The sequence below is a fragment of the Morone saxatilis genome, unplaced genomic scaffold (assembly GCF_004916995.1).
Source record: "Morone saxatilis isolate NCDOM2014 unplaced genomic scaffold, NCSU_SB_2.0 Contig8, whole genome shotgun sequence".
NCBI lineage: Eukaryota > Metazoa > Chordata > Actinopteri > Moronidae > Morone > Morone saxatilis.
Genome location: NW_023340257.1, coordinates 10953622 through 10981295, shown reverse-complemented (window position 1 = coordinate 10981295; position 27674 = coordinate 10953622). Strand labels below are relative to the sequence as shown.

Genomic DNA, 27674 nt, shown 5'->3' with positions numbered 1-27674 from the left:
TCCTTCAGTGCACAGTCGGGGATGCGCATCTGGATCGGAAAGTGTCCCGGGGACAATTACGCGTCGAGGCACTCCGCTGTACCTCTCTCTCTCTGTCCCCCTGCCCCCACAGAGGAAATAATCCCACCGGTTGAGGACAGTTTGGTTTTTTCTTTTTGTGGACAGAATGGCTGGCGCAAAGTGCCTTCTGAAAACGCCGAGGTAAGAGACTGCTTATTATCCCGGGATAAAGAAATAATATCGATAAGCACCGGCGCATATTCCCAAACATAATCAACATAATGTCTCTATAGGCACTTAAACGGTGTGTCTGATTTTCAGCAGTGAACATCTACTAAATGGTGCTTTTGTTGAATCTATGGTGCCATTCTGATATGTTCCTACAATATCTCACAAATGGAGTTTCTCTAATATTTGTAGCACCCTTCTAAAAATTATATAGTATTTTAGTTCTTTTTTACAAAAGCATTGACACTGACAAGTGAGTGTTAGGTGTATATGCATGTATTCTATGTTGTATTGAATCCAAGTGTAGTGATATAATAACAAACTCTATATTAATAACCCTTTTTTTTTTTTTTTTATCGTGCCAAAGTGTGTCAGTTTGCGTAGTGTTGGAAAAGCGCACCAAAAATCCACGAGTGATGCAGTGAAGCCTCTGTCACAGCAGACTGCCAGTGCAAGAGGCTTCAGCTTGCCTGGCCTGACTTATAGAAATGCGTGGCAATAGGAAAAGTTCAAAATAGAAATGTTAAATTTTTACTCTTAAATGTGTTTTTTTTTAAAATAATTTTCAGTCCTATGTCTGTTTTTCTTTGAGGGTAATCGTCAAAATTAGAGGTGAAATAAAAGGTTTCTGCAGTCTTCAGCACCTAAACTTACCACATTGGTTATTCTGTGGAGCTGAATGTCCAAAGCAGTGAAATTCGCCAAAAGTTGCCTTTTTGTGCCCTAATGGCCTCTGAAGTCTGAAATCCGGAGCCACACAGGCTTCCGCAATAAATTACAACAGCGGACTGAAGGTTGCCCTTGAAGGCGAGACATTTCAGGGGTTAATTGTGTCTTCACATCAGGTTGATGTCTGCTGGGTACCCGGGGCCCCGGGAGCACGAGAGCAGCCTGTCAATCATCACCGTGTCGTGATGGAAAGGTCGTTAAGCGTAAAGATTAGAAAGCAGGTCGTGCGTAACAAATGGATCCCCCTTCAGATTTTCTGCGAAAATCTATCAACATTTGCGTGAACGACACATTCAAAGCAGTCTAGAGTGTCATTAGCTTCCCATTTTCTGCATGCATCCAACATCCAACATTCACTGCAGAATCAGTGTGTGTGTGTGTGTGTGTGTGTGTGTGTGTGTGTGTGTGTTTTGGATTGGGTGTTTTGATGTGTGCCTCACACATACAGCAGCCTATTTAAGGCACATCATATCCACTTATCTCCAGTACACCATCTTTTTTTTCTTTTTTTTGTCAGTGTGTCCGGCTATTTACAGTAAACTCCCGTTTCCTGTGACACAATTATTTACATCAGGCATGTTCATTAACTGCAAATAGATACAGTTGTGTGATCCCTCGGGGGCTTTCAAAATGAAACACTTTTAATTTGCTTTGAAATATGTGGATTACAGGAAAAAAAACAGCTTCTCCTATTTAAATATGCATCCCGAGCCTCTTTATTTTCCAAATTGATCCTCATTAATGCCATTCCAGATAAGCTTCGATTTGGCTTATCTCAGTGAAAGCATGCACGGAGGATAATGACGCCTTCCTGGGATTTTTTAGTTTGCTGTGTTGTGTTTTGGTTTGCCTTAGTCCGACAGCATTCCCGTCGCTACAGATAGTTAAATAATTTTGTCTCATGCACCAAATGAAGGTCACGTGTTGTGTTTGTCCCATTATAATCCTCTTTTGCCATCAAATTTCATGATTTGGCAAAGTGACCATGAATTTCTGACACTTTAAAGCTTAGTTGCATAATAGTATGTGCTTGATATACAGAAACTGGAGACTTGCTGCAGTCTCTCAAACCCTTTTGAAACCCCATTCACTAATGGCTCCAATGTGCAGTTGGCTTTGCCTCCATGTGGAGAGAGGCGACATCACTGAAATCCCTAAAGAAACTTTTTAGCAGGGGCTACAGTGGTTTCTCATGAATAATATTGTGATAAGAAAGGTCTTGACATCCACAGACCAACACCTAAAACTCTTTGCACTCTTCAATAAATGATGGGATATGTCACCTTGGCTGGCCCTAAACTGGGACATTCTCTTAAGTGCAAACTGGGGCATTAGCAGCTGTCCTGACCCCGTCTTTGCTAGACTGGGAATGATCTAGGTGAAGGAATTAAGTATTCAGCCCAGAATATTGTAATGACTCTCCTGTCCAACAGTATCTGTCTGGTTAATTTATGCCACAGCTGTACGGTATGAACAAATGTGACAGGCAATGGGCTTGTCCAGTCAGAGAGCGGCAATAAGCCATCCTTACTGATCCCAGACTGTTTTTTATAAAGCGAGGTGTTGAGCACTTGACAAGAACTTGCTTTGACAAAGTCAACTCCGTGCCCTTTTTGCCTTGCAGTAACTTCCAGTCGTCTGCCATGTTTGAAGGCTCAGAGTCTGTCGAGTTGGAGGGAGGCAGCACAGACAGCACCGTGGCCTCATCCATCAGCGCCTGCAAGAAGGTAAAAGAAACAGAGCTGTGTCCCGTGTGCTTGTGTTGGGATGGAAGTGTACACCTATCTGCCTGTGTGTCCCTCTGTCTGCTGTATGGTCGCTTGTCAACCACGTCTTATTTTTGTTGTCTTTTTCTCTGTTCATGTGCCTGCGCACCTGTCCATCATATCTGTCTCCCCTGTTATCTGTTTGTGTGTTTCCAGCAGTGCAAGAGATTTTCATTTCCTCCTCTGGGGTGCCGGTGACACCCAGGGGTTGTGTAATAAGAGGGAACAGCCAGGCCCTCAGGTCAGCCCAGTAGATTTATCATCTCCCAGTGCCGGAGAGACAGCAGGGGAAATAGTCCAGAACAGTGGGCTGAGGTGGAGGCTAGATTGAATTTCCTTTGTGTAGGTCTGTTTGTGTATGTCCCTTACTTGTATGTGTACGACGTGCAGGTGAACACGCTGGTTTGTGTTCCTAATTAGTCTTAACTGACTTCTTCCACTCGAGTGTCCTGTAGAGACACAAGGTGATGTCTTACTTATAATTGGGCCTCGTGCTCCGCTGACCTGCGGCAGCAACCTTTGATATGATCGCTCTCAGTGAGATCAGCTGATTCTACGTCACCTTTACCTGGCCGAGGGCCTGCACAGATGGCCTATTCCTGGGGGTGCGTGATTTGTCACTAAAAATACACAGTGAGAATGAACAACACATGCGTAGTATCTGTCATATGTCAAAGTAATTATATTTTATATTATTATATTTATAGCATGTGATTTTAATCTTGCCTGTAGAATGGTGGCGCAGAATATTTAAAATGTAGGTTTTTCTTCTTGTGTTAGAAATAAATATAAATATACCATAAGGTCAAACCCTTGCACTGTGATAAGCATCATGGGAATCTTTGACTTCACCCTTGTAAATAAATTGGGATTGTATTTGTGTGGTTATTAAAACTGAAAAATCAGTAGTTTACAATAAATGAGCACATCAATCAGTAGGACAAAGACTCTTGTCTGTCACTGACAGAGGCAGCTCTATGACTATAGCTTTCATCCTAAAGGCTTCATTAAAATGTCCCCCCAGGTGGGAAACTATAAATGTAGTGTATTTACTGTGCAGTGACTGGTTAGCTGACAGGTTATTGATCATGTGCCGCGGACACTTATCCTGACATAAAGGTCCTAGAGAAAGGTCAATTGATCCCAACAACCAAAGGGGGGAAAACAGAGACTGGCAGATAAAAGCGAATGTGTGACTCATATGGTGTGTGCAGAGTCATATGCTCCATGTGTGTCTCTGCGTGGTGTGATTTCGGTGCCGCTGCTGTACCTGAGCAGGGTTTATCTGTGTGCTGCAGGTGCTGTGCAGCAACAGTGTGCTGGACTCGTCGGAGTACTGGCTGAGGAATGAGAAAACTCTGTGCAGACTGGGCCTGCTGGACGACGACGCGGAGGGCAGCTGCACCGTGGTGAGTAGCATACTGTGGATGATGAAACACATGCACCCTTTTGGCAACAAAGATGAACCAAGTCATCTCTTGTGTGGAGTTTTAAAGCTGCAGGAGGCATGTTTGTGGGCCTCAAATGACAGCGAGTAACGGTTTGAATTTAAACACAGAAGTGATGTGAGATGACATTGAAAAAACTGCACTCTCCTCAACCTGCTTCCTCTTGAGTGGCCCGTGGGCATGGAGATGGTGGAAAAAAAGTTTTTGCAGCAGGTTGCTAGTCCTCCCTTGCTTCTGTTTAGTAGAGAGTTCTTGTTTTTAAGGTTTGATGTGTCACTTCTTATTTCTTGTGAAAATGGACTTGATTTAGGCTATTGCGAAGGATGTACTTGCATTACTAAGTAGTGCAACTGTCAGATATTGTTATCTTTTCCCTAAAAATCAAACAACATGCACTCAATTAACATGCATTTTGTCCTTATCAAGACTCTTGATAACCAAAGAGAGCAGTGAAGCACTGCTTTTCAGCCTTGTATGAAATTAGTCTTGCTCATGGGTTTGATGGCAGGAAGAGATATATCACCTTAGATATTCCACCCCCATATATGTATTAAGACATATATACAAATAAGTCTCCTTCGAACAATAATGTGTGTCTGATAAAAGGTATAATTTCCACATTAAAATCTTTAAAAAGGCATCTAATCCTACTACTTCATTAAAAATTACAGAATCTATAAATATGCTAATGTTGTTGATTTCTAAAGTTTTCTTGCTGGACACAAGATGTCTCCTACTTCACTGTAAAGTCCATTCTCAGTGCATGTGCGCTGGTGGGTTCAAGTTTCTACATCACACTTGTATAAGTTGCATACTGAACTAGGTTTGATTTTTAAATTATTTGTAACATCACAAATCATACTCACCTCGCCTCTTAAAATAAGGAAGATTGGTAGATTGATTGATTGGAAGGGGACTTTAAAGAACTATGAATTAATTAATCTATAAACAATGTTACTTCTAATGTTGTCAGCTGATGCTGGTGCTGAACTCTGTAATCATTTTTCCACTCGCTGAGAGCCATGTGTTCTGTGAATGAAAGAATTACTTCTCTTGTATTTGTATTCTTGAAAATGAGTTGGAAAAGAACATTTATTTTTGCATCTATGAACGGAATACAATTTCATAATCACTGTGCTGCTTGAAATATACCAGCAGATTTTCTTTAAGTAGATGTTATGAGTTCTGCAATTTCATTCTGCTGTAAGATTGAAGCTCAATTTAGTCTCAGCAGGCAATTTATTAAAGACAGATGGTTTTGTAGAGTAAAAATGCATCTGTTTTGTTGATTTTATCACACTCTGTGACTGCAAATAAAAAACCTATCATATATTGGTCATCTCTGCTGTAACACAGTCTCTTAAAGATTTCAGTAGTTTGACTCTCCTCGGATTAGGAGAACTACACTCTTGCTGGACTTCAGTCCTCCACCTGTCTACTTCCTGGACTCTCTGCATGACAGCGTCAGTCCAGGCATGTGGACATGTGGACATGTGGAATGAATTGGCTTTGGCCACAAAATTACACAACTGTACACAGTTGTTTGTTTAGTACATTTAAGTGGTTCTAAACAAGCCATTTTCTTTGCCTTCTGGTAAGTGCATGCTGGGATAGATTCAGCAGAAATAGAAATCTTGAAACACCATGGAAAAATTAGGATTGTTATTTGAGCTGACATGGAGAGGAAGACGCTTTTACATCCTGTAATCAGATTGTATGATTCCAGCTACTGAGCATTAAGTTGCTATATATAGTTTTTAATCATGGTGTTTTCACTCTTTATGAACACTGATTTACTCAAGTGGCCAAAACTCCACAAGCCTACAGCATCATTTCACATTTCCATCCTTTAAATGGTGTTACGTATCGCCACATTTACAGTAATAAGGCATATGCAACGTTTTGAATAGTGGGAAATGACACAACACCAAAGATAACATACTAGTTATAAGATATAAGAAATGACATTAGAAAGGGAAAGAACAGTGATAAGTGTGAACACAAATTACTCTTTTCTTATAGTTATACACAATATGGTAGACTTGTAATATAATGTGATGTTTAGCGAGGATATTCTGGGCACATTATTTGTTTGGATAACTAAGGACATTGTTTAGACAAGGACGTTGGACTTTGGAAAAGCCATCGAGAGAGAAAACAAAAAAGAGAAAGGCTTTTAGCTGTAGAGGACAGGCATGCTTAATCCTCTCTGTCACCCAATTCTGATATGTCACCTTTGATCAGTCATTCATTTGAGATTGCAAGTTAAACATGAATTGCATTCAGGATTTACATCCGTCTGGCTCGAAGGCATTCTGTGGTTGGGAGGGAAACAACCATTTGATTTTTAAAGCGTATCAGTTGGATTTTAATACAGGCATGGACTATACACTGCACTAAACACTAAATTAAAAGGCACTGCATCAAGTAATATTTCATGGAAGATGAGATTTGGTTCAAGACTCCTACTGTAGGTGGGCCTCATTAAATAAAGTACCTGGAATGCATAATCTGTTCTCTCTAATAACATCATCTGAACTGTAGTTTCTGAAGATGGATGTCATATTCTCCCTCAATTCAGTGATAGCCTAATAATAAATCTGAGTTTCATCCCCTCAGGGGTGAAATCAGTTTTCTCACCTTTAGCTGCCAAATATCTCCTATGCTTCCCTCTTTGCCATTTCTTGGGTTTTTCTTTTCTGAAATTATACCTCCAGACTCTGAGCAGCACTATCTTTGAGCCATGACCTACACCTCACTGATCAGAGCCTCATCTTAGTGATCCAGGTTTAATTGCAAGAGCAGTGGGATCAGTCTCACAGATCTGGATGAAGTCTAGTCCTTAAAGAAACCTCCCCACAGAGAGACGCTGAAACAAGTTGTGATAATGAGTTTCTCTACAGTTTAGACTAAAATCAGATTTTTAACTCTATGGGTGGCAACCTCTCAACTACTACTGGATGGATTGCCATGGTCATTCATGGTCCCCTCATGATGAATTGTACTAACTTTGATGACCACTAAACTTTTAATCTATTGCCATCAACAGTTCAAAATTTCAATTTGATGATCTCTTATGAGCAAACATCTGCAAATCCAATCACCTTCCCATCAATATAGCTGTACTTTGTGCTTAGAGCTGAGTAGCAAATGTTAACATGCTAACTCCCTAAACTTGGACGGTGAACATGATAAACATTATACCTGCTAAGCATGTTAGCATTTAGTTCAAAGCACCGCTACGTCAATGTTAGAATGGCTGTAGACTATTGGTCTCGTTTTAGTGCTCCTTCCATAGGTTTTAATGCGTAGTCAACATCAAGAATTAATAATAAATAACAAAGGGGTGATTAAACACAGTCAACAACCATAACAAGATTTTCAAGCCTTCTCTAGATGATTGCCATTGAACTGCCACACAATCATTACTTGAGCAAGAGTCACTTTTAATTTATAATTCCTCCATCATGCACTGTAGCTGGTCCATTTCATGCAGAATAAATGCCATTAACACAGTGTTTTGACATTTTTTTCCCCATATACTCACATAAAACATGCCTCAAGTGCTTGATAATCATTGCCAATGTAACAGGAATAGCAGTAATTTAGCAAAGAGCAGCGTTCTCTCACACTCATGTCACACTTTGTAAGTGTGAGCAGCCGCATGCTGAATTAAATGTTCCTGAAACCCCCAGACACCAGCTGTACTATCTAGGACAAGTCGTACACAGGACTCAAACAACTGCACGTTAGTTTTATCAGAGATTTTTTTTCAGAATTGTTTTATATCTCATTTCAGCTTCCAGTATATTGGCAATACTGTACTCGTTCATGAAAGTTTAGTGGAGGGCAGATGGTCTGTACATCAGCCCAACTTGCCCCGCTGATAGAGTCCTGTGAAGTAGATTTATGCATTGCACCATGATTCTTTTCCTTCTCATCTTTTTTTACTTGGAGTGTTACTGTATTTGTGATAGCTGCCAACTTAAAAAAAAAAGCATCCCTTGTGCTGTCCTTGTCTCTGCAGAGCAGGCCGCTTCTCATCAAGCTCCTACCTGAGTTTGGGATTATGCCTACAGTTTTATCTTCATTGTTCTTTTGTGAAATTTAAAAACAAAGCAGCTTCATCTTCACAGTTTTTGTTTAAACATGACAATGGTTGTTTGTTTCCTTTAGTTTGTCTGTTTCCTATGAAAAAAAAGAGGGAGCTTTAATGCGAGTGTGAACAGATGAAGCCTGTCTTCCCGCAGCATCGCTCTCAGACTTTGACGTGACAGATTGCTCCTCTGACTCAATTCTCCTTTCGGCTTCTCCGTGTTTTTTTTTACGCAGCAAATCAATCAAACGGGAGCTTACAATTGATCACACTGCGTGAGAAATAAAATCTTCTGTCCTGGCCTGAACTGTACAGGGAGGCAATTGGGAGGCAGAGAGTAGGCAGAATGCGGAAAACAGATAGAAAGAAGTGAAAGAGAAGAGGGTGAGACAACGTACGCTGATTCAAACCCAACAAGAGAGGAAGCCACAAAACCACACGATACTAGCACGGGATACTCAGTCAGTGCAGAGCGATGCAGAAAGGCAGACTACAGGGTAATGAAGAGAGGGATTTGTTTGTTTGCTTTGTTGCCTTTTTTTAGCTTTAAAGGACCAGTGTCTAGTGTCATCTAGGGATGTAGTTGCAGATGACAACTCTCTCATTTCAATCACCGTATTCAGGAGAAGTTCAAAATATGAGCGCGGAAGGCCAAAAACTGTGAGCTAAGTAAAAGATAAGAGCTTTGGATTTTTCTTTCTCTGCGTGTCGCTCTATCATCCACCTCTGGCTGCATCATGTTGTCACCTTTGATCACTCACTCATGTTTTAATGCATGAAGTCACAGAGAAGTGTCATGTTGCTGTGATAGTCACACTGAATTTCATCACACCCCTGAGAGATTTGACAGGGTGAGCATTCTGAAGAGGAAGACGGCACCATTTTTTTCTTTGCGAGGCGAATAGTTAATAATCTCTTTACATGTTGTATTACCTTGTATTGATCTGTGTATTTAACTTGAGTGAGAATACATATTAAGATAAAACATAGTTCTGAATAGAAAAAGAAACAATCCTATAAAAAAGAAACCAGACATCTCGTAAAAACTTGCTGAAATTAAATGGGGTAGAGCAAATTTAGCATACACAGCATATACAGTTTGATATTCTATCTAGATTTAAACTTCATGCTAGCAGTTGTGCCACATTTTTCAAATGCAGAACAAAAAACACTGTCCATTCCTCTGGCTATCTGTCTTCCTGCTTTGAACTTGTAGTCCATGGAAGAGAGTGATCCATTCATCACTGGATTCAAACACTTCACACTTGGGTAGTGTGTTGTATCCTGACCTGTCCCTTCCCCGTCCAGAGAGAGGGAGAACAGAATAAATATGCCATCAGCCGTGGCAGGAGCGCTGACTTACAGCAGGATCAGAGCAGGAAGGCAAACCTTCTTTTTCTTCTAAACTTTAACCGAACCTAAACCTTTACTTTTACTTCAGACTGTCCATCTGACATTATGAAAAACTACTGTCTTTGGTGCAGGGTTATTCTCTAAAAATTAGACCTGTCCTCTAAATACCTACATACTATTAGTTATTCTGTGTTATTAAAAGTGAATATCTGTTATTAAGACGAAAATATGTAAAAACAGGGAGTCTGTAGATGAGTCAATAGTGCAGCAAGTGCCATATGAATCTTCTGGTCTTGTTATGTAACACAAATGAGCTGTGCATCTATATTCCAACCAATTCAATTTGAGATATTTTATATACTGTACATGCGAATTTATTTTGGAACAGTAACATTGTAGGGATAATATCACTCTTATATAAAGATCTATAAAGTAGAATTTGGTGCCTTTCAGTTTCAGGATTTAAGGATGCATATAGACACCAAAGGTCCCTAGCTGGAATAGAACCAGAGATATTGCTTTTGTATGGTATGCATTTTAACCATCTGGCAAGTGCAAGTTTGCAAATATATGTGGTGGTTGGGTGGGTCAGCATGTCTTAGGGCACATCGTAGATTTATCACAGAGTTTTGGAGGTCAAGTGGACATAACTCATGTTGCAATGAACACTAAAATTGGACCAGGATCAATAAAGTAGCGTAATAAAACATTGATTTGATGTTATTCTTTGAACAAAGACATCTTATTTCTTATGCACTCTCCTCTGAAGATAAAACAAAAAATATTCTGATAACACTCACAGTAGCATAAAAAACATTGTGAAAAACACATCTTTACACTTCTCCAAATGTGAAAGCAACACTTCAAAATTCATACATTTCCAAGACACTGAAGCTACTGAGTATCGACTACTGCATTCATAATCTCTTTTTGAGTCCATTATAGCTTTTTGTTCTCTTGTGTGAGCCTATTAACATGTTCCTGTCCATAATTACTGACTACATTTGCAGACCCACAGGGACATTTTTATACACCAACCAATTATACTATATATGCCCTGTTTTTAACATTTTCCATAACATATCCATACTATTCATGTCTTTAGAAGAACCAGGAAAGCATCAGCTTTTTGATGTTCTCTTTAGCCCGGGGCCCCAAGCCAAGCAACTCACAGCCAAACACTAATTGTGTGTGTGTGTTTGTCTGATATTCATTACTCATAACACTGCATATGTCCTGTTTCTTTCAGCAGTAGAAAAGCACAGCCATTTATAAAGTATACATCTGTATCCCAGGATGGTACATCCTACAATTTTTTTAAAATACTTGAAGCAGAATACCAGATAAATAGGAAGCAGCTCAGTCAGAGGTAAAAAGCCTGGACAACCTCAATGTTTAGCTTGTGAAATGTCATCATATGGTGTTTTTCTGCTATGCTTTGTGAACAGCTGATATTATGCATTTTATCATTCATGAACACAAAATAAGGCTGTTTATAGTCACCAGTATGTGACATCAGCATGCCTGTCTGGTCTCTACACCAGCACTGCGTTGCTTATGGGTCGCATCACAAAATTAATATGGCAGAGTCACTGAGCCTTAATGTTGTTTCCCCCCAAACTTCATTTGAATTAAATTAATCTCAAAAGGGATTATCATTAAAGTTGCCAGCCACTGAGATAAGTCAAAACGCTTTACAAGCTTTGTTTCGTTTTGTGACCTCAGAGTGATAATGAACCCGTGTTGGTGGCGGCCTTAGGGACATTTTCCATGCAGCACCAGTGGAGTCTCTCAAGGGCTGTGGGGAATGGCAATTTAACTAAAAATGCCCCATATTTTATTGTTGCTTTTAAGGAGAATCACCACACACAAAACAAGCATATAGCATATGAAAGACTAAATATGCGGTATAACAAACTTCTTCTGTGTTTCAAGTCACGAAAAAGAGCAAGAAAAAAAAAAAAGAGCCACGGTTAAAGAAAAAAACGAGAGACAGAAGGACCGAGAGCAGCAGCTGTGTGTGGGAGAATCAGAGTAGTGAGCAGAGAAGGGGAGGGCGCTGCGGAGGAATGAAGCTTTGATGGACAAAGGGGACTAAAATGTTTGTAATGGTTTTCTATATCGACCACGTCTATGCACATAATATTGTATTAAACAATATATAACAAATACTGTGCCAACAACAGTAACCCAACATACTGTAGCTGAGTTTACCTGTTAATGTCATAATGCTGACATAATGTTTCCTGAAGCTAAATGACAGAATACTGGCATTCAGTTTTTAAGGTAAAGGGCAGGCACTGTCAAAACAATACTTGGCAGGTGATTGGATAGGCCATCTGTCTATCACGAACAAACAACACATAATGTAGTCATAGTCTTACTGAAGTCAGTCTGAGAAGAGCAAACACATCTTTTCCATCGAGAAAAGACTTCAGCTCTGTTATTTGCTCTCCCTATAATGAAGAAATACTCTCAAGTTCTGATATAACTGATGCTAGCAGCAACTCTTTGTTTTGGAGCACTTCTCTCAGACGTTGTAACACACACCTGGTATTAAACTATGCTCATAGCTCGTGCTGTAGTTCCTCAGAGGATGCCGACTGGTCTGAACCACTGTGGTTCAGATAAAGGCACATAGCTAGAAGCCTGGCAAGATTGATTCCCACATGATCTCATTATTGTTTTTGATATTGCAAGTCCAGCTACCTCACAAGGTTAGAATTATACAGCATGAATTGACAAAAGCATGTTTTAAATATTATACAATAGGGGAGAAAGAACTCTGAAAATTAGCACAAAGCACAAAGATTACAATGTAGGTCAATGTAGGTGTTGATTTAACATGAATTTTGTCGTAATCGTGGATTATCTACAGACACAATGTGCCTTTCTACAATCTCAAAATAGAGGAGTGATACCTGCTATCTCAGCTATTGCTGAGTTGTCATAGATAGACATGATAACCATGATAGATTCAGTTACGTCTTATGATTTCATTCATGCCCTTTATAGGACCACTTGCAACTCAACCTACGGTTTTCTGGAGCTTTCAACTGTATCAGATAAACAGTCCAACAGCTAGTGAGCTCACATGTACCTTTGTGACAACTGAGCCAACTCCATCTACTGATGAAAACCCACATACATGTGGTGGAAAGCATGTAAGATAGTAAGTGGACCTTGAGGCGGGGTTGGTCAGGAATCAACATATTTAATTAAAATCAGTAATAACATTGTAAGGACAGAATTTGGGATTATTTTTATGTGTAGAAAACAAAAACACTAAGGGACCTACATGTCAAGATGCCCTTCATTAGTTAGCTTGCAGACATTCAGACTCAATCATTAACGTTTGGTGAAGGTGAAACTAAAATATGCTCTATTCCACTGATGCCAGTTGCCTCTGAGGATGCTTCTAGATTTGCCTCCTGTAAGTGTTATTACTGTCCAGTTTGGTCGTAGCAGCCCATCACAGGTGGTCAGAGTCACCCTGAGTTTCACTTTGGTTGGCTGGGCTGATGTTGAGCACAGCTGTAGATTTACATGGGGCTGAGCACCTAGTGAAGCAAGAAAATGTGGAGAGACACCGAGATCTGTGCTGCAACCTAGATGCTTCATTCTACTGATAATTGGCTTCAAACTGATTAAAATGTATCATGATCTTGTACTGCTGTGGAAAGTTATAGTGAGGCTGTGGTTGGATAGATGTTACACATATTTGATTTGATTTGATATCTGATTATTTGATTTTGCACAATTTTTAGTTGTCTAAACCAAAAACGAAAGGAAGAAAACCAGTTCCGACTATCTCTTTTCATCCAGAGCACTATTCAAGTTCTTATTCAAGTCTATCACGATAAGCTTCCATCCACACATCAAACCATTACTTTAGCCCTCCCTGTCCCTCTATTTCATTCCCTCTCTCCATCTTTATATTGCTCAACTGTTGTTTACGTGGTCAGTCCTTTAGAGACAGGCCGACGCAAGCCTGTGTCGTCCAGTGTGTCTGTGAAAAACTGATAGAATCAGAGCGTGTCCCTGGGCTCGTCTCACACATGGACACAGAGATGACTAGATGGTCCTCTGCCTCCCAAATTTAGAACAACTGCCTCTTGGCTCTCACGTCTGATGGGGTTAAATTGCCTTAACCCTTCTCAAGGTTAAAATCGCGGATCACTCGCCTCACTTTCCCTTAAACTGTGTGTTATCCGCAGGCGATGTGTTGGCAGGCAGGGGATGGTGTTGTCGCTGCTTTTCTGGGATGATTTCCAATATCCGTACAAGTGAATAGTGCCGAGGAGCTCCTGAGCAAGGACACCAAACCTCTTATATACATGTTGTGATATGGGTAGAAGTTGAAAATGGAGTAAGATACCAAATTACAACTGTAGGCTATTGCTTGTTCATGCATTTAATTATTATAATATTATGTAGAGGAAAGGCCAAGAGGTGGTTCTTTGTTCATATAGCACATTCACACTTCTATAAAGGGCACATATCTGCATACCCATGCATATTATCTGCAACAAAAACAATAGTGTGTAAGTACTCTGCAGAATTACTAAAAACAGAATATAAAGGGCATATTCTTATGAAACGAGGGTCAGCAGGTGGCAAAATCAAGCTATTATCTTTGGTTTCAGTAAATGAGATGGCTAATCTCGGGTCCTGTATGTATGTCACTGACATTTAAAAGCTATGACAAAATGGTCCTTCTCACACTCATTCTCACTCAACTGATCTGAACAACAGACAAGCAAATGAACAAACTCCTCAGTGAGTAGATTACTGTTATTTTGAGGGAAAGTTAACAAAGGAGCAAACCTCTTGGTATTCAGATAAACGTTATAGGTGACACACGCAGTCCATGAAGGGCAGAGGAGAGAAAAGGACCACACATGCTTGGCTTGATCAGGGCGACAAAGGAAAACCTTTTCAAATATTCTCTCGTCAGCTGTCATTGACTTCACATTTTTTATACTTGACTGACTCCATTTTCAAGCTGCAATTTTCATCACATAAGACTTAATAGTTTGGAAAATATTATGTTTGACTGGAGGATACCAGATTGGAGGTGAGGGGGGGAAATTGGCCTGTTCTGAATGTGTCGCATTACCGCTTCATCTGAAGGACATTTTGGCTCATCTGATCTGGCTTTGCAGACAGTTTTTGTTGTTCCCTGGTAATGTTCCTTCTTAGTATTAGCTTTTACTTTGATGAAGCAAACCCATACTATATACACAGTGTAGTAGAATTAGAACCTTATTTATGCATCCAGTATAAACGCATTACTATGTTGACCTATTTATTGCAACAATTTTTGCTTCACTTGACAACATGACATGATTTTGATCATGACATGATCATTTTGCTGGATTCTATACTATTGACTTGACTTTCTGGGAATAAGTCCCATTGAATACAAGACAGATAAATGGAAAGAAGATGAAAATCATGGAAAATATATGCTGTCTCAGAGCACTGAGGCTGTTTGGATGCCTAGCAAAAGGAATCACGCACCTCTGACAGTTCAAGAGAAATTATTTCAAACCGTGATGTGTGTCAAGATGTGATTATTTGAAACTATATATATTTTTTGCATAGTCTAGGGAGGAGAGAAAGTGGGCAAGGTAGCAGCAGGCAGAGCTGATGTGGAGATGGCAGAGGTAAAAGAGAGCCAGCAGGATCCCACCTGTGTGTGTGTGTGTGTGTGTGTGTGTGTGTGTTTTGCATTAAAAAAAGATCGAGACTGCCTCAGTGAGTCATATTAAGACTGGGTTTGATTAGTAGTGACAAGCGCAATAGCATTTAGACATATATAGAAATGTATGTGTTTGTGACTGAGACAGACACTGTCACTTCTCAAAAAGCGCCTCACAGTGCTCTGCACATACACATGCGGTTGGTGACGTGCTTTATCCATTTAGACACACAGGACTAACTTGGCCATGCCAACTTAGATCAGAGGCTGTGTGCTGGAGATTCAAACAGCAGCAGGCAGACTGTCCCAGACTCCCAGCACTGACACGAGGACTCCATCACACACCATTAAACCTGCAGCCAGAGGCGAAGGTGGGTGAGATGGGAAGAGGAGGAGGCAGAGAGTGTGATAGAAGCGCAGTGAATGAGTGGAGACAGAGGAAAAGAAAAGGGGAGAGAGAGAGAGAGAGAATGATTGCTGATTTACACTTGGTGCTAACAGTCCCTGAGAGACAAGGTCTTCTTAGAAAGGGCTCTGCCAGTGAGAGACAGTGGCTTACAGTGGTTACTCAGACACGACAGACAGCTAGTTTTTAAATGGTGGGGCACTTAGAGAAAGCCCATCCTCTTGTCTGGTTTGTAGGATTTGTGACAAAGAAATGGCAGTGGGAAAGGCAATGTAGTAACTTTGCCATTAACAGCACTCTCACATCTGACATCTGGGACACTTGTACTCTACTTCTTCTCAGCTTTTGTGGTAAAATCTTCCCAGTCACACTGTCACTCTAATGTTTTGGCTTTCTCTTTTTGTCTCTCTCAGGTCTGTTTTGTAAATTTGGATCCTCAGAAAACGGACTGTCGTGATGACAGAAGCATCAAGGTGAGCAAAATCCTCATCTACACTCATTCTTTGCCTCCTGCGTGAGCCCCTTTTTCTTTCCCGCCCACTTTTCATCTCCCAGGAACTCTGTTTATTGTATTTCACATAAAAACACTGGCTCAGTTGCCATGGATTCAAAATCATTACCCAGAATTAGAGGGTTGATTTGTTTAGATAATATGCAGATTTTGCAGCATTCTGCAGCTGGTGGTGGCAGCGGTGGGCGATCAATAATCATTCCACAGGGCTTAAGACTTCTCACAGGAAGGATTTTTATAATTATGTGTCTTTAAGTTTTAACCACAGCGAACACATGCTCAGTTTTGAAGTTGCTTGAAATTGTTTAATCATCTACCATTGTGTCTGCATATCTCCTGCAGAAACTGGCATCGGTGTCTCCAGACCTGCCAAAGCTTGTTGAATTACTGACTGTCCACCAGCCGAAAGAAAATGAGATCCTACTGCTCGGTGGCCTAGAAGCCTCAGACACTTGCCAAACACACCCACACTCCCCCTCTCAGGTGAGTAAGTAGTGATGTCTTCAAATCCTTGCAAGTATGTTCAGCCTTTGAATTAACTGGCCTAGAGTGCGAGTCAGAGAGTGCAAGCTGTTCCTTTGTACCACAATTTTGTGTGATTAGATTTGAACCTTTCGTGCTCGGAAAAATCCACAAGAGAGATAGTGCATTCATTTAATCTAGTAATTCTCTCTTTCACTCCAATAAAAGCATTTTCCTCATCTCCTGAGGCATAGAAGTACTGTTAGACAGAAAGCCAATTTCTGGATGTACAGAAAATAACACTTGCAGGTGAAGAACAATGGACTTAGAATACTTTGAACACACAAACTATACCGGCTAACAAGTTTCTCTTTCTGCTTTTATTTGTATTTATCTTTAAATAAGATGTTTCCTTACAGCCATTGACCCGCCAAATACATCACTGTATAAAACCACTGTTCGAATCAATACACAGCCTGAGGAGCCTACACAGACGATTAAACTTGCATGAACAGGTCCAGTGAGTTAATAGTATATCGAATTAAAGCAAGAAAAACATGCATTAGAGCTACAAAAACTCACAGAGTCTGAATTTTATAATATTCTATCTCAAAATGTGTGACTCAGTGTATGTGTTGTCCACTATGTGTTTACAGATGATTGGTGTATACCTTTGTGTGGTTTCAGTATGTGCATGTATGCATGTAGAACTTTGTATATACATGATGTGGGCATGTTTATGTGTCTCTGTATGTGCATGTATAATAGGTATCTGTATATGTTCCATTCAGGGCGGGCAGCAGCAGAGAAGTACAGGTGTGTGCCTGGTTCAGTGTTCAGGGCAAATACGCTCCACCCAACCAAGCAGCATCATCTTTGATATCAACAAGTTCCTGATTGGTCTGCAGTGGGGAAAGGAGCGACAGCTCCAGCAGGGCCGTGCAGCAGGGCAACGTGTCGATGACGACACCAATCGCTCCATCTCGTCCATAGAAGAAGACTTCCTGACTGCTTCAGAACACCTTGGGGATGACAGTGAGGATGATGGCTTCAGAAATGGTGAGCCTCTTTACCTCCACTAGAGGTTTTGGTTTGGGCCTTGTTTTATGTGTTAGTTCGAAGGATATCTCAAAAAGCTTTAAGCAGGGTTGGATGAAAGCCGGTGGAAAGTAAGGCCAATGAACAAATTATTTGTTTTTAGTGTTGATCGAACTGGGTTTCTCAATATTTTTGCATTGATGAATATCTTGGCTATTTTCTCTTGAACCACTGCACTTAAACAAAAAGAAAATAACAAATGTATCACACGGTTGTTTATCACTGTGTGTTTTGTTGATATTAGGACCCAGATTTTTAATTTTCAAAAGTCATGATTTAATCTGGATAAATTCCTACTGTTGTGTTTTGTCATAGTTCCAAGAAAAAATGGAACATTTATGCATTGAGTTTTGTACGTATTTATGCATGCTAAGCATTCATATAAATGTGGATTTAATCTGTCATTGAATTAATCATACTTGCTGTAAGCCCAGTCTGTCCTTTGTATGACCCAGTGTGCAGTAACACAGGGTTAAAGATTTCATCCCACATCTGCACTATACAGCCTGAACAGCCTCACAGTGTTCCTGTGATACATTTGCATTTACTCACAGCTTGAGTCAGCATGCTGTCCATTCAAAACCCTAGAGAAAATTTTAACCACATACTATACAGCATGAAGTGGATGTTCCAAAACACATTTCTTGAGCAATAAGGAAACAGACAGAAACATAGATAGAAGATTAATGATGGTTTTAAGGCAAGCTTTAAAAGCTCAAACACTTCTCAAGTCCATCAAGTGCAACCACCATGATCCGCATCTGTGTATAAAACTTTGTTCAGTTCCTTCCTCCTCCTTAAGTGATCGTAATCTTACTACACTTCTTATCTTGCATAGTTACTGAATACATTTAAAACCCAGCTAAATACTTTAATTGCAAAGTAAGATGCAATGAAATACCGTGTGGACAGAATATGTCAACTATTCTGACATTATTTCTATCAAACTGGAACACATGTAAACTTGACTCTAGTCATATTTGAGCAGATATCAGGCTTAAAAAAACAAGCATACAGCATATTGAGTAGACTAAACTCTGTATTTCCTCCTGGTTTTGCAGAGAAATTACAGAGGCAGCTGTGTAGCAAGCACTGAAACATTTCTATACTTACTGAGAATGTATAACACAAGAGAGAAGTATATAATTATTGCCATTGTGTTACCCCAATGACGAATGAAATGTGTTAAATGGAAATAATTCTTGGAATTTTGTCCAGGGGGAAATTGAATGGGACAAACAAGACATAAACAAGCTCCAATATTCAGTGAGGAGTAAACAGGGTAATATTCTACGCTTGTTGTGACACTTTGGAGACTGATAGAGCTGCTTTCTAATCAGTGTGGACATTTTTCATTTGCTTTCTCTGTTTTTCCCTGTCTCTTCACAGAACCAGAGAGTGGTGACTTGGCAGAGAGCTTGGTAGAGGTTGCACAGAAACACTGTGTCAGACTTGCATGTCAGAGGGGACAGCTGGCCCATCATCAGAACAGGGAGGATGCTGAGGTGACAAAGGACGGCCATCAGCCAGCAAGCCTCCGCACTAAGCAATCAGCTGGTCACTACGCCACCAATCTGGCTGAGTCAGTACTGCAAGATGCCTTCATACGCCTCTCTCAAGATGAAACCACCTTTGTCTCTGAGGCAGCTGTGAGTGTGTCCCTCTCTAGCCATCCTTCCAACTCCACTGGTCATTCAAAGACCAGAGAGCCTTCCCAACAGCGCACCTGCTCTTTTGAACTCCCCAAGATTGTTATAGTTCAAAGCCCAGACAGTTCTGACGGAGCAGTAGAATGGCCCGAGACCCAGGTGTCTCATGTGCCTGACCAGGATATCAATGCCAAAGCCAGAGATATGCCAGAGAATGGGACACAGGCCCACATTCCCCATCACAATGGCGGACACCCATCCAAACATGTAGAGGTGGCTTTGGCCTGTGCTGCCAGTGTCATTGGCACCATTACTGCCCCACAGCTGACAGAACAGATTGCCATGGAATCAGCTTCAGAGGAAGAAACAGAGGAAGAGCTGCAGGAGGCAGAGGAGAGAGGTGACTACTCCTTTTCCTCAGCCATGTGTGGCATGGCTCAAGTAGCTGGTGCTGTAGCAGCTGTGGAGCTAACAGAGGAGGCAGGGGAGTGTGGCGATTCTGATGCAGATTCAGCTGAAGCCTTCACAGCATCCCGTGGTCTGATGTCTGCTGCTGAGGCCTCCACAGCCTTCACGCTGCACTGCAGTGTGGCAGAGGGTACCAGTGTTGAAGCGTTTCGTGCCAACATTGCTGAGGTCCTACACAGGGAAGCAGCTGAGGTGCTGACTCAGCCACAAGGCTACAGGAGTGTAGCCCACCTGCTGGAGGCCACACATAATAAGATTGTAGATGGCATTACTTGTCCGAAAAAAACCTACATGGATGAAAGAGAGATGGATGAATTAATAAATGAGGTGGCAGACAGCCTATTCAAGCATGCTTTAGAAAAAGCAAAAAAGAAAAGAGAACTGGAGGGAACTGGAAAGGATGCACCAAATCTCCAGGTTTTTCTACAGGACAGTGTAAACAATTTGCTGTTTGATATCCTTTGCCTGACACAGAAGAAAATCAGTCACGTCTCTGGATGTGACCAAGGGTCATTTGAAACACAAGAAGGTGATACTTGTGCTATGGAGCCTGCTACCACCAAGGAGAGCAAGGATCCATTAAGTCAATTACAGTGCTTAGTTGGCCATAGCCAGTACACTAATAGTGAGAACCACAGCAGCATGCCACACTGCACAGATAAGCTTACCATTGCTCCTGGGCTGAAGGAGAAATATGTGCTTGAGGAAAGTGATCTCATTGCATCTTCCTCCATAGCACACAGCAAAGAGCAACAGCAGTCATCATGCAGACAAAGTCACTCTAAATCCACCTCCTTGCCTACCAAGGACTTCTTTGACCACCAGCAGATCCAGCAGAGCAGCGGTGCCATCAGAGAACCTTGGAGTGAAATCCCAATTTATAGTACAGAGAAGAGGGGACGTCTAGTCACAGGCAGTGACAGCAGACAGGCCTCCCTCACACCCCAGTCCTCCCTGAACTCGTGCAGTTCTCTTCTCTATTTAAGAATGGACTCAGAGTCCAGAACACCTATTACTTGCTATGCTGATGATTTGGCTGCTACAGTGGTGTCCATGGCCACAGAACTAGCAGCTATCTGCCTAGAGAACTCCACTGGGAAACAACCTTGGTTCTGTGCGCTAAAAGGGATGTCTACCGAAGGGCCAGAAGCTTACTTGATTCCTGCTTGCCGCACAGTCCTCAGGAGGAAAGAGGGTCAGAGCACCAATGCTGCCTCCAAGAAACATCGGGCACCACGCCTCAGTGAGATTAAGAGGAAAACGGAGGAGCAACCAGAACTGATGGAGCGGCTGGTGAACCGGGTAGTGGACGAATCAGTCAACCCTGATGAACCACAGGACCCGTTTGCCCTCTTTGCCTCTGAAGTCACAGCCAGGATCATGAATTGTCCTGAGCTTAATGTGGTGGATACCTCCAAACCAGGCCAGCCACGCAGCAGGTTGCAGTGTGAGAGGTGGAGTCGTGGAAAGGCATCTAGTTATGAGAGTATTCCAGAAGAAGATGCAGACCCTTCAGGCACACCCAACACCCTGGGGCCCGGCAGTCGGTTAGGTCAGAACCTGAGTCGTGGTAGCTCAATTTCTAAGCAGTCCAGCTGTGAGAGCATCACAGATGAATTCTCACGGTTCATGGTAAACCAGATGGAGACTGAGGGCAGGGGCTTTGACCTTCTGCTAGACTACTACGCAGGAAAAAATGCCAGCAGCATCCTGGCTGCAGCTGTGCAACAGGCTGCATCAAAGAAAAATGGTCACCTTAATGTCAGGACCTCATCTTGTCTGTCCAAACAGTCTAGCACAGAGAGCATCACAGAGGAGTTCTATAGGTTTATGCTTCGGGACATGGATAAGGAAAACAAAGAGTATGGCATTGCCAAGACTAAAGAGTGGAGTAACAGCCTGTTCCCCCCTTCTCCTAGAACACCCTTCTGTATACGACAGTCCTCTGTCCCAGACCGCCGCTCCTCAGACTCGCGACTGACTGTCAACTCACCCATTAAGGCCAACTCTTTTGACGGATTTGCCCGTAATGTTCATGGAGATACACTGAATATCTTTCCCACCAACTCAGTGTCAGCCACGGGACTGTGTAAGTCAGACTCCTGCCTCTATCAAAGGGGTAAGACTGACCAGATTACTGATATGCTGATTCATGAGACCTGGTCGAGCTCGATTGAGTCTTTGATGAGAAAGAACAAGATCATTGCTGATCCAGAGGACAGTATTGAGCTGGAGGCTGGAGGGGACTACCAGCCCCATGTGCAGCAGTTTGCCAATCGCCTGGCAGCTGACATTGTAGATATTGGCAAGTCTGCACTGGGAGGCCAACAAGATGTAGCTGGGGGCACATCTGGGTCACTCCCACAGCCGCACATGCCTGTTGGTGAAAGGAGGAGGGGGTTCAAACAATCTCATCTAAGCTGTGGTCGAAGTAGGTCCAGCCAGGAGCAAACTTGTACTGGCGTAGGGTCTGTGTCTAGTGACAGCAGTGCACCCCGCATGAGGGGCCCCAGAGATGTGCCACTGATCCACATTGAGGGAGATCAGAGGGATGAAGAGACTCCTTTAAACCCTGAAAGGACAGGAGGAGGACCTCAGGAAACACCCACAGACGTGTCAGCTATCAAACGTACAGAGAGGGCTACAGCCAACGGCAGCAGGTATTAGCACTGCTCACAGGCCTTATTTGTATAAGTCACCCTAACCCCTTTCAGACAGAAAGTTTTTTAAAGCCAAGCAGCAGAATCATGATACTGTAGATAAGAAAAGTAGAGATGAATCTGTCTGACAAGAGTGAGAGTGAGAGTGAGAAATGAAGAATCTTTCTGGTTTTTGCAGGGTAAACTATAAACGCTGCCAAAGAAAATCAGCACTAAACAAATGAAATCCCAACCCTACAACTGTCCAAGCATACCAAAGCTATTTTTTACTTTAGTTTGATCAAAGGCAATGGCAGGCACAGGATTCACTGGGAAAACTAATTTATTTTAGCAGTGTGTGAGGTTTGACAAACCTTTGGCTAGGCTCTGACTTACACTGTCTGGGTGATGTACTGTGTGTGCAGAAAGCTTTTAGTGGCTTCATCTTTTATTCCACTGCGGGGATGTTCAACTCACCTTGATCAGTACAAGCTGCACTCACACTTGGCTAACACACTAAAACCACAAGACACTCATAGGTATTTAGATTATATTGACACAAATAATTGACACAAATAATAATGACATTAGATTGAAGCTTGCTTGAGAGAAGGTGCTTGGCAGCAGGTTAGCTCTTGAATGGTGTTTATATAAGGTCAATTCATTTGTAATAAGGGTATGTAGTCCTTCTGATTATTAGAGTATTAGACATGGTCAGTCTTACATGTCTTATTCGAACCAGATTGACATTTTACAAAGACTAGAACACAGCAAGGTGGCAAGATTCACTCCAATTCTAAGTGTCTGAGGGGCCTTTCAGAGAAGGCAGTAGAGCGTAAACTCTCCCAGAAGACATTTTAGTGGATATTCTGGGGGTAATGAACACGGGAGCGGTTCATAGTCATAGTCTCAGTGTGGAGTCAAATGAACCTTGTGAAAATGTATAAGTGGAAAGAGCTGATAATGTGCAAGAGAGGGATATGTAGAGCTAAGTAAGAATATAATATCCAGATGTGGAGGTTTAGTTGTGGTCTGTTTGTCTTTTACTGAGAAATTTAGATGCTCAGATTAAAACTTGTTCGATAGTGAGAAGTAAATAATGAGAAGTAAACAGCTGAAAGGCTCCCGGACCACAGGAGAGGCACAATACACGCTCCTTTTCACTTGACAAAACATGCAATCCAGAAACGAGTGGAGTGCATCTGTTTGTCCCTTGTGTTAGAGTGGAACTCAATCACTCGCCTCGTCAATAAAACCTGATTTCCCTATGGAATTGTAGAGGATGGCAGGCCTCAATCATCTGATTATGATTTAATTGAATCAGTTTCCTGAAAAACACTAAAAATCTAACAGTGCCCCTGAGGAATGCAGTTTGCTGATGCATTAAAGATATTGAAAGGAATTAGTTTTCTGTTTATGTGGCGCATAGTTATTTTAAGTTTCAAATAGCTTGTCATTTGTAGAATTACTGTAGATTTTGTCAATTTTTTTAAAGCATTCACTGTCACATAACTGTCTTTTAAAATGCATTGTAGTTTTAATGAAACTAAATGTTTACATTATTAGTGAACAGAGGAACATATGAACAACTGGGAAAACAGCCAAAATAACCACACATTGCAGCAGACACTGTGCACAACTAGTCGTGGGTCATTCCCTCCATCTTGCGGTTTGCTCTCCCCAGCAGTGAGAGGGACAGGCCAGCTGGGGCGGTGGCTGCAGTAGTGAAGAGGGACAAGCGTTCTATGAGTGCTAGCAGTGAAGAGAGCATGGGGAGCTGGTCCCATATAACCCCTGAGGATGACCCCCACGAGGAGACCAGTAGTTTTATCCAGCTGAGCGAGGGGTCAGTAACCGTTGCTCCTTGATACCGCTCCAAACGCTACTCCCACCCTCACCCCACTCCCATTGGCCCATTGCTACTGACACTTGTGCTCTCCTGTGCCAATGCCAATTTACTTCTTGCTGCTGCAATATCCACGCCTGCTAAGGCAGTATATGGCAGAGAGCTCGCTCCACAAAGCCCTCTCCATAGCTCGCATACAGGGCTAGATCCTGCCTGCACCCCACGCACAACTATCTGCAGTAGTAGGCTGCAGCAGCACAGCGCTGTGACCTCTCACATCAAAAGCCTCTAGTTCAGAACATTTGCTACCCCATTCTCTGCTTCATCAAATTCTCATTCCTTTTAGCCAACCACACCAACGTTTTCAACTTTTACCAAATAGCCTGGAGTCACTGCTCTGTGCTTGCTAGTTGAAATAAGTTCACAGTAGAAATGCCCTTCTTTCACTTTGTCTTTAAAAACAACTTGTATGCTGTGTTTATGGACCAAATGATGTTACAAACACTGAAGTAAACATTATAAACTGCATATTTAAATGCATTTACTTTATTGATATATGCTGAATAGAGAGATGGAAGGCTCCATATGTTCAGACTGGCAATGATATAGGATACTTGCTTTTTGCTTAATTAACTACAAGTGAACTGCACCACCATAACACTTGCTGCTCCTTGCAACCTCTCCATCTACCTGCTTACTTTAACTCCACCTCATTCCTAATCCATGTTGTGACACAAGGGCATGGCTTCCAGCCCTGCCTGTCCACCCTACTTGCCTAAACTACCTCCAAATCTCCTCATCTTCATATTCAGACAGGCTTGCTGCTGGACCACAATCACCAGCTCTCCCACCTTGAGCATCCGATCCTGCTGCAGCTGCTATTTATATGTTAATCACCAGCTAATGAACAACATGACCTGCATCGCTGCGCCTGGTTTTTGTTCTCTTCACAAGTCAGCGATCATGTCGGATGTCTTGAGACAACGTACAGATGACGCTATCTCTTGTTTTTATTGGTTAACAGGAACGGGACCAGCAGTGCATCCAGCCTAGGCCTGGCAGACCTGGATGCTTTTTCTGATGTGCCCACTCAGAGCACTGTAATCAGGTAACTGTCAGTGTCACACGCTGGTGCTGAAATATTTCTCATTAATGTGTCACTCTGATGCCCATAATGACATTTTTTTTCTAACACAACTGAAGCTCTCCAGATAGTATATTGCTTTTTCTCATTTTCTTACCCAGAGCGCAGCAGTCGTGACATGGTGACATGTGACTCTGACAGGCTAACGGACTAACACTCATGCAAATGACAGATTATAGCTAATTGCGTATTCCTTTGTCATTCTAGCACAGACAATAATGTTCTGTTTAATAGACATAAAAGCCTTTCTGCTGCATTTCTTTTATTCTCTATATCTCTATAGCTATCTCAACTGTAAAGTTTAAAACACATTCAGATTAACAGTGTAATATACCTTAAATGAAAGGAGTAGAAAATGGTAATAGACACTTGAAATGCGCTTATTCACGTTAAGATGAAGTTAGATGAAGTAGTCAGGCACAAAACTCCCCATAAAACCGCAATGTATAATTTTACATTTTGGTTTTCGACTGATTACACAAACAAGACGTATCTTTTGTTTGAGGCCCTGGTAGGCAGGTTTTATTACCTTTAGACAGACTCATGCTAGTAGTTACCTTCATTTGCCAGCCTGTATGCTAAACTAAGCTAACCAGCTGTTGGCAATCGTTTGATATTTACTGTCCAGACTTAACAGTTCTCATCTAATTCTTGGCCTCCTTGCCAAGAAATAAGTGTATTTCCCAAAATATGGAACTAGTTCTTGAAGTGATACTGTATGTTGCCGTAACTTTGAATTGGTATATTTTTTTCCTCAGCGAGGAAACAGAGAAAGGCCATCTGGCAGGAACCAAGGAGAATGTCTTTGGTAAGTGTAGTGATGGAGTCATCTCAATGTTATCAACTTTTTAATTATTCACCACCGTTGTCAGCTTCTCTCTACTCACCAAGAGCTCTTGAGTGACCCGAGGTACAGTATGTGCTGGGTCCGTGTGATTAATCTCTCAAATGCATGTGCTTGAATATAATTCTCCTCTCTGAAATAAGGATGGTCATCAATAATTAAAAAGGGCCCATAGATCCAGAAGTGTATCCACGCAAAGTTCATCTTTGTTTAATGACTCCAACCAAGATTATCTCAAAGCAAAACTGAGCCCAGAATATTTCTATTTTATGAAACACGTTGTATGATTGCATGCAGAGGTTTGGCATGATGGCTTTTGATGTCCAAGTACAGAAAAGAATGTATTGTTTGTGCAGTCCTACAGCGCTTTGATATGAGGACAACATAGTTAACATTCAAGGTGTGTAATATAGGGATGCCCTCCTGCTATAATATGCCCTGTCATCTTTCTCAGAGACCAACTCGGTGAGGACAGCTGGCAGCAGTAGCAACCTCAGAGTGCTGTTGGTGGTAAACTGTGATCTTGAGCCTGAGTGCGTAGACTCTGAGCTGAGAGTGGCCCTGCAGTGGATTGCTGCCTCAGAGCTGGGCCTACCTGCTCTCTACTTCAGGAAGTCCAAAGAGAAGAGGCTCGCAAAGGTAGGCATAGCTGTCAAATCAACAAACATAAAAGCATGGGGGACTCAGTTTTCACTCAAATTCTGCTGATTGTAGTTTTCTTAGATTATTAGAACCTTGTTTTAGATACTGATGCTGAAAATAATTAAAGTCTTTATGTATTTATTTATTATTGTATTTATTGTTGGTCTAAAAGTGTTGTGATTTAAATATATTGTAGCAGAAGTCTGTCTATGATGTATTTCTCACCATATGTAGGTATTTTCTACATTTCTGCCCCCTTGTTGCTAAAATGTGCAAATTCCATGAACAATACAGAGTGTATTAACAGTGTCCCCAATGGTAGCCACTTTGGGAGCAATTGTTATATATTGGGAATCTATTTTACATTTAAAAAAGTTACAATTAAACTATACTGTAAAATTCTCCATTAGTCAGAAAAGTGCTGACCATGTATTGTATCTATTCTTGTTGGATTCATTACGCGTGTCTTCTTGCAGTTCCAGAGGGTGGTCCATCTGATGTCCCAGAAGGCGTGGCGGATTGCAGACTTGTTCAGCGCTGTTGTTCAGTTCTGTAAGCTCCACGAGAAAGAGGAAGAAGAGGGCCGGTCTCTGTCCAGCCTGTTTGATTGGCTGTTGGAAAACCTGTAGGGCGGACTAGCT

General features: G+C 41.6%; 1 protein-coding gene across 1 annotated transcript; it reads left to right on the top strand.

The window, feature by feature from the left end:
• sphkap (SPHK1 interactor, AKAP domain containing) lies at window positions 1–27674 on the top strand. Its single transcript, XM_035679411.1, has 12 exons — window positions 1–201; window positions 2582–2684; window positions 4022–4132; window positions 16144–16203; window positions 16584–16724; window positions 17495–17762; window positions 19191–22578; window positions 24242–24403; window positions 25428–25511; window positions 26306–26355; window positions 26846–27030; window positions 27510–27674. Exons 1-12 carry the CDS (start codon window positions 167–169, stop codon window positions 27660–27662), a joined length of 4740 nt encoding a protein of 1579 aa, XP_035535304.1. The 5' UTR covers window positions 1–166; the 3' UTR covers window positions 27663–27674.